General features: G+C 33.0%; 1 protein-coding gene across 1 annotated transcript in view; it reads left to right on the top strand.

Moving 5' to 3' along the window:
• Nucleotides 1–8,264, top strand: part of sbno2b (strawberry notch homolog 2b) — a 51,303-nt gene that overhangs the window by 35,518 nt on the left and 7,521 nt on the right. Inside the window, exons 3-16 of the mRNA XM_073843643.1 lie at nucleotides 1–69; nucleotides 282–381; nucleotides 460–620; nucleotides 2,687–2,820; nucleotides 2,924–3,014; nucleotides 3,133–3,276; nucleotides 4,867–5,090; nucleotides 5,166–5,319; nucleotides 5,670–5,846; nucleotides 7,092–7,189; nucleotides 7,426–7,508; nucleotides 7,597–7,782; nucleotides 7,876–7,997; nucleotides 8,099–8,230. The exon at nucleotides 1–69 is cut by the window's left edge and continues 15 nt beyond it. Of these exons, the coding sequence (XP_073699744.1) occupies nucleotides 1–69; nucleotides 282–381; nucleotides 460–620; nucleotides 2,687–2,820; nucleotides 2,924–3,014; nucleotides 3,133–3,276; nucleotides 4,867–5,090; nucleotides 5,166–5,319; nucleotides 5,670–5,846; nucleotides 7,092–7,189; nucleotides 7,426–7,508; nucleotides 7,597–7,782; nucleotides 7,876–7,997; nucleotides 8,099–8,230 (1,875 nt within the window). The remainder of the gene's footprint in view (nucleotides 70–281; nucleotides 382–459; nucleotides 621–2,686; nucleotides 2,821–2,923; nucleotides 3,015–3,132; nucleotides 3,277–4,866; nucleotides 5,091–5,165; nucleotides 5,320–5,669; nucleotides 5,847–7,091; nucleotides 7,190–7,425; nucleotides 7,509–7,596; nucleotides 7,783–7,875; nucleotides 7,998–8,098; nucleotides 8,231–8,264) is intronic.

Here is an 8,264-nt window from a genome sequence, read left to right as displayed (position 1 = left end):
TTTCAGGGCTTAAACTCGTTGGATGACATCAGTGCTATCATTAATACACCACCCATAGAAGGTTATCAGGTAACTCCCATTTTATTAAGGATGATAATAACAGTAATTCAAAATAATATGCTATTAATATTCTATATTTAAAAATATATTCTCTATTTTAATTAAAACATATATTTATATAAATAAAAAATATTATTTCTGTAACAAATAAATGAGATTTGAAGGTTTCTGTAATGTCTTTCTCTTTGTGTTTTTCTTCTCTATCGTACGTGTTTACACAGAGACCCCAAACACAGCCAGAAGAGGAAGAGGAAGTCGAGGTTGAGGAGACAGAAGAGCTGGGTCATGTTGACACTTATGCAGACTACAGGCCCTCTAAATGTAAGAGTGGCTTTTTTGCACACATTTAATGGCTAATTGTGTCATATTGGAGATTTCATGTTGTTTTCGCTCTTTCAGCCAAGATAGGAATATCCCATCCAGACAGAGTGGTGGAGACCAACACTTTATCCAGCGTACCTCCTCCAGATATCACCTACACCCTGTCCATCCAAGAGACCACCATAAGCAGCGGTCTGCTCTCTGCCTTACAGCTGGAGGCCATTATCTACGCCTGCCAGGTACCCCTAATTGCCTTATTTTTCTTCTCCCACTTAGTAATGGGAGAAGAAAACAAACATGCACAACAAAACCTTCAAAAGAAAACAACACACTGAACAGAACACACATTCTACATTTGTTTATAAATTATTTATTTATTTGGTAGTTTATTTATTTAGAGGCTATTTACAAAGATTTGTTAAATTGATTAAATCCTGTATAATTGTTTATTTTTGCCTTGTTTGTTGTGTTATTTGTATACTTTGTTTTTATTATTTATAAATTGCTCAGTTTATGATTTATTTTCCTATTCATTTCATTTATTTAGAGGCTACCTACAAACGTTTTTGAAATTGTTAGATCCCACATAATTGTTTATTTTTGCTTTGTGTTTTATTTATTGTATTATTTGTACAGTTTGTTTTGATTTATTGTTTAACATCTAAGCCTGTTTTTTTTATTGATCAGTTCCTTATTTATTTGTTATTTTTATTTAATTGATTTATTTATAAACATTTTAAAAGGATTTATATCCTGCATAATTCTTTGTTTATTTTTGGCTTTATTTGCTTTATTTTTTTATTATTTGTATATTTAGTTTATATTTATTGTTTTTATTTTAATTGTTAGTTCCAGCTTTATTTTTTATTTCATTTATTTATTTTGAGGATATTCCTAAACATTTTTTTGTTTGTTTATTTTTGGCTTTATTTGTTTTATTTTTGTATTATTTGAATATTTTGTTTTTATTTATTGTTTAATTCTGAGCCTATTTGTAAATTTTTAGTTTCTTATTTATTTACATGCTACTTACAAATGTTTTTTTAATTGTTCAGATCCCACATAATTATTTATTTTAGCTTTATTTGTTTTATTTAATGTATTTGAACTCTGAGTCTATTTTTTTAATTGATCAGTTCCTTATTTATTTTTTTATTTTTTTCATTTATTTAGAGGCTATTTACAAACTTTTTTATTTAGATCCAGCATTATTGTTTATATTTGCTTTATTTGATTTATTATTTGTATATTCAGTTTTTATTTATTGTTTAACTCTAAGCCTATTTTTTAATTGCTTTATGTATTGTTTATTTATTTGTAATATATTTATTTATTTACTTAAGAGGCTATTTAACAAACATTTTTAACAAACATTTTAATTTTTTACACAAATGTTGTAAAAAAAATATCATTTGTATATTTTGTTTTTTGGTTTTATTTATTGTTTAATTCTGTTTAAAAATCCTTTTTTTTAATTGCTTAGTTCCTGCTTTATTTATATATTTTAATTATTTATTTAGAGGCTATTTACAAACATTTTAAAAATATTTAGATATTTTCCGGAATTTTTTTTTTTTTTTGCTTTATTTATTTATTGTATTATTTGTATATTTTGTTTTGATTTATTATTTAACTCTGAGCCTATTTTTGAATTGCTCAGTTCCTGCTTTAATTATTTATTTTTGATTGATTGTTTATTTTTAACTTTTTTATGCATTTATTTATTTAGAGGCTATTTAAAAAAAATTTAATGGTTAAGACCCTGTATAATTGTTTGTTTTATTTGTACATTTTGTTTCTTGTTTACCTCTAAGTCTTATTTTATTAATTTTATTTATTTATTTAGAGGCTATTTACAAACATGTTTTGAAAAAGGTTTAGACCCTTTATTTTTGGCTTTGTTTTATTTATTGTATTATTGGTATATTTTGTTTTAATTTATTGTTTATCTCTGATACTATTTTTTGGCTTAAAGTGTTTTTTATTTATAGTATAATTGTATATTTAGTTTTAATTTTTAAATTGCTCAGTTCCTACATTATTTGTTTGATTTTACTGCTTATATTTAGTATTTATTTATTTATTTTTAACTTATTACTTATATTTAATTTAGTTTTGTGTTATTTGTTTTATTTATTTTATTATTTGTTTTATTTTACGTTTTTTGCACACACACACACACACACACACACACACACACACACACACCTAAAAAACTGTAAATTTAGCATCAGATTGTTTGCAATTGTATACTTTCTGGTCATCAACAGACCATTAACACTGACTTCTTTATAACACTCTCCAGCAACATGAAGTGATTCTGCAGAACAACCAGCGGGCAGGTTTCCTCATAGGGGACGGCGCTGGAGTGGGCAAAGGCCGCACAGTGGCTGGCATTATTTTAGAAAACTACTTAAAGGGAAGGAAGAAAGCACTATGGTAAGCAATCTCCAAATCCATAAAACTCTACATAACTCACACCGTTGAGTCCACAATCAAATGCCGACTCTCCGTTGCCTCATCTTACTCATTTCTCCTCCAGGTTCAGTGTCTCCAATGACCTGAAATATGACGCAGAGAGAGATCTCCAAGACATCGGTGCATCCAATATACAAGTGCATGCCTTGAATAAGGTCACTATTACTGTGCGGCTCAATACGGCAGCGCTGTTAACAGAGTGTAGCACATTCTCTTACAGAGTTTCTCCGTAGCTTTTTTCAACGTGGCTAACTGTGATTGTTTTCCGTCCAGATAAAGTACGGAGACACAGCTACCTCAGAAGGGGTCCTGTTTGCGACCTACTCTGCACTAATTGGGGAAAGTCAGGCGGGAGGCCAGCTCCGAACGCGTCTGAAGCAGATCCTAGACTGGTGTGAGCCGGGTTTTGATGGAGTTGTATCCTTTGCCTTCCATGTGCATAAAATAGATTTTGTTGGCTGGGGTTTTCTGATTTTGTGTTGCCTTAAACCCCTTGCAAAATATATGTTGTTTCCAAAATGAAAGCAATATTCACAATAATATATACAAATATTTCATTAAAAATATATATAATATATTATTAATAATATATTATCAAAACATTTATTAAATATTAATATAATATTAAATATTAATATTAAACCGTTCTTCCCTAAGGAAAACATTTGTAATATGCTGTATTAATATTATTAATTTATAATAATATAAATGTTCTATTTTTATTTATTGTTATATATTAAATATTACGTAAATATGACAATATGTTGTTTTTATTTCCAAATTGGTTTATTCTAACGAGCATTAAAATATAATTTCCAGTGTAACAAACATTTGCAATATGTTTTATTATTATTTATTACTTATGATATTTATATCAATAAATGTAATATTATTATTATAGATTAAATATTAAATAAATATGGCAATATTTTGTTTTTATTTAACTTTTTATATAATTTCCAAATAGTTTTTTTCTAACCAGCAATGTAATACATTAATATTAGTAATTTTTATCATTTATAATATTTATAATAATATTAATTATTATATATTAAATATGAAATAAATACAACTTCATTTTATTTTAATTTTTAGATCAAATAGTTTTTTTCTAACCAGCATTAAAATATTTTTCAGTGTAGTAAACATTATACTATTATGAACATTATACTATTATGAATTATTTTTATTATTATTAAAATCAAATAAATATGACAATATTTTGTTTTTATTTTCATTTTTATATTATTTCCAAAAAAAAAATTAACCTGCATTAAAATATAATTTTCTGTCTAGTGAACATTTTTAGTACGTTGTATTATTAATTAGTATTATTTATAATACTTTTTAATAATATGAATATATCAAATATTTAGTTTTTTATTGTATAGTTTTTTTTCTTTAAAAAAGCATTCATTATTTTTTTTGTAGTTAAAAATGTTTCATATGTTGTAGTATTATTATTATTATTATTTATAAGTATGTATAATAATTTATGCAATATCAAATATTAATTTAAATATGCGATATTTAGTTATTTTAATTTTGGTATAATTTCCAAATATTTTTTTCTAACCAGAATTCAAATACCATTTTCAGTGTAATTCAATGCTATTTTCTTTGTATAGCATTTTTTTTACTTCATTTTTTATTTATTTAATATTTAATTTTAAAGGAATATTGGTATTGTTAGTGGTGTATTTTACTTATTTTTATTACATTAAGTAATTTACTTATTTATTATAATGCTTGTTTGCTTTTATATTATTATAGCATAATGTGTTATTTTGTTTAACACAATTTTTAGCTCTTAACATTAAAATACATTTTGTAAAACCTTTTTTTGAGAGATCCGTTTGCTCCATTGCAACTCCTCTGGGGGTCTGTTTCCAACTCAGGTTTAACCTTTTTTATATAGATTAATTAATTTTTTTAAACAGTCCTCAGAAAAATATGAGGGTGAACAAAAAAAAGTAGGTTTTACCCTTGACAACAGACTCTCTTCAGATCATATTTGACGAATGCCACAAAGCCAAAAATGCAACCTCCACAAAGATGGGCAAGGCCGTGCTGGACCTGCAGAACAAGTTGCCGTTGGCCAGAGTTGTGTATGCCAGTGCCACAGGTGCCTCAGAGCCAAAGAACATGATCTACATGAGCCGTCTGGGCATCTGGGGAGAGGGAACCCCCTTCAGAACCTTCGACGACTTCCTCCACACCATTGAGAAGAGGTTTGTAGAGTTCACTGACAAATATGAAAACAGTCTTTTATGGATATGCAATCTGAATGTACTCTTCATCAAAAGGGGCGTGGGGGCCATGGAGATCGTCGCGATGGATATGAAGGTCAGCGGGATGTACATCGCACGCCAACTCAGCTTCTCAGGAGTCTCATTCCGCATAGAAGAGATCAGCTTGGACGATGATTTCAAACTTGTGTACAACAAAGCTGCTAAACTTGTGAGTTATGACTCATTACTCTCAAGCCATTCTAGGTGTATATGACTTTCTTCTTATAGACAAATACAATCAGGAGTTGTATTAAAAGAAGTCCTGGCTTTTCTTGAGATTTCAAAGTCTAATAAAGTGCATCCATCAATCATAAAAAATTACTCCACACAGCTCCAGAGGGTAAATAAATATCCATATTTCAAACTATATAAAACCGCAATCTCTAGTTTCCGCTGTAGTACACGCATTCACGAGAGAGTGGCGTTCCAGTGGATAACGTAAAATGGGTGTTCTGTAAATGGGTTACTTTGCTGTATCTGACATGTATATGACATGTAAATCTGATATCTCCTTTGCAGTGGGCAGAAGCTTTGGCCGTGTTCATGCAGGCTGCTGACGAACTCCGCATGAGCTCCAGGAAGTCCCTGTGGGGTCAGTTTTGGTCTTCCCACCAGCGTTTCTTTAAATACCTCTGCATCGCCGCCAAGGTGCGCTGCCTGGTGCAACTGGCCAAAAAGGAGTTGGAAGCTGGAAGGGTCAGTCAAATCAGCAACCCTAAACTCTTTCTAAAAATTACAGTAAGATTTTGTACGTTGGCCACTGACAAAGAAATGATCAGTCTATAATTTTAATGGTAGGTTTTCTTGAACAGTGAGAGACAGAATAACAATATCCAGAAAAACACATTTAAAAAAAGTTATACATTTATTTGCATTTTAAGGAGTTAAATAAGTTTTTGATCCCCTATCAATCAGCAAGATTTCTGGCTGCAAGGTGTCTTTTATACAGGTCATGAGCTGAGATTAGGAGCATTCTCTTAAAGGGAGTGCTCCTAATCTCAGTTTGTTACCTGTACAAAAGACACCTGTTTACAGAAGCAATCAATCAAGACCAAAGAGCTGTCCAAGGATGTCAGGGACAAGATTATAGACCTACACAAGGCTGGAATGGGCTACAAGAAATCCTGAAATCCGGCAGCGCCCGCAAGGTCCCCCTGCTCAAGAAAGCACATGTACAGGCCAGTCTGCAGTTTGCCAATGAACATCTAAATCATTCAGACGAGAACTGGGTGAAAGTGAAATGTCTTCAGATGAGACTCTTTGGCATCAACTCGACTTGCTGTGTTTGGAGGAGGAGAAGGAATGCTACCTTTGACCTCAAGAACACCATCGCCATTGTCAAACATGGAGGTGGAAACATTATACTTTTGGGGTGTTTTTCTGCTAAGGGGACAGGACAACTGGACCGCATCAAAGGAGAACCTCCTTCCCTCAGCCAGGGCATTGAAAATGGGTCGTGGATGGTTATTCCAGCATGACAATGACCCAAAACACATGGCCAAGGCAACAAAGGTGTGGCTCAAGAAGCAGCACATTAAGGTCCTGGAGTAGCCTAGCAAGTCTCCAGACCTTAATCCCATTGAAAATCTGTGGAGGGAGCGGAAGGTTCGAGTTGCCAAACATCAGCCTCATAACTCTAGTGACAAAGAGGAGTGGGACAAATTCTCTCCTGAGATGTGTGCAAACCTGGTTGCCAACTACAAGAAACGTCTGACTTGATTGCCAACAAGGGTTTTGCCACCAAGTACTTATGTTTTGGGAAAGGTTTTTTTGAGGTTATTCTGTCTCTCACTGTTAAAATAAACCTACCATTAAAATTATAGACTGATCATTTCTTTGTCAGTAGGCAAACGTACAAAATCAGCAGGGGATAAAATAATTGTTTCCCTCACTGTATTTGTTGCTATAGGCATTTTACACTTCTTTTTCTCCTCTTTCTAGTGTATCGTGATAGGGCTACAGTCAACAGGTGAGGCTCGAACCAGAGAAGTCCTTGACGAAAACGACGGCCACCTGGACAGATTCGTATCTGCTGCCGAGTAAGTGAATTTCAGGCATCATTGAAACCTTATGGCCACCTCATGACGACTACTTTTCAGAGTAGTGCACTTGCAGTTTCACAATGATAGAAAGGTTTCTTAATATGTGTTAGTGTGGTCATGTCAAAGGCTTGTATCATTCTGAAACCTAGTGTCACCTGATAATAACCACTTCCCTAAGTCATCAGCCATTACACGAAAACACTTCTAATTGACTGCATTTGTGTGTTTCTCAGGGGGGTGTTTCAATCGCTGGTCCTCAAGCACTTTCCGTCCGAGAAGCAGAGGAGAGAAAAAGGAGCAGGGAACAAGAGAAAACGTGAGTCGTGTTGTGCTTTAGTATTACTGTCTACACAACGCTGGTCTTTGGTTTTAGCCTCATGGTTTGATGGGACGTTCTTCCACAGGTAAGCCACGGGGACGGCAGACGAAGCAACCCAGACACGGTACTGACATAGCAGGAGTGATCAACATCAGCGATGACAGCAGCACTGAATCTGACGTGATGGATAGTGACTCCAACTCCTCGCCAGACTCAGTCCAAGACAACACTGACGACGTCATCTTTGTCGATCAAACCAGCTATCAAATGGGTATGTTGGTGTAACTCATATTATCTCCATATATCACTTACAGCACTGTTAAAGTAGGCAAAAGCAATTGATTTTTACTTTTTATTCTTCTAGCACGGTTAGAGGAGATGAAACAAGGGCTTCTCAACAAGATCGCTGAGCTGGGAAAAGAACTACCTCTTAACACACTGGATGAGCTCATTGATAAATTTGGAGGTCCAGAACAAGTATCCGAGGTACTTTGTTTATTCTAATGGTCTAAGGATAGTTACACCTTAACTCAAAAATAAGGTTTGTGTCCAAGGGCTAAACATTCTTTGTGTTTCTGTGTGCCCAGATGACGGGACGTAAAGGCCGAGTGGTGCGTCGGCCTGATGGCAGCGTCCGATACGAGTCTCGAGCTGAGCAGGGCCACACTATCGACCAAATCAACCTCAAAGAGAAAGATCGCTTCATGAATGGAGAGAAGGTAAATCTCAAAAAGGAAATCTCTAACCTTTAGG

Source organism: Garra rufa, chromosome 7, assembly GCF_049309525.1.
Source record: "Garra rufa chromosome 7, GarRuf1.0, whole genome shotgun sequence".
Classification (NCBI taxonomy): Eukaryota; Metazoa; Chordata; class Actinopteri; order Cypriniformes; family Cyprinidae; genus Garra; species Garra rufa.
The sequence above is the reverse complement of the archived record's forward strand: the minus strand, read 5'-3'. Positions and strand labels throughout refer to the sequence as shown.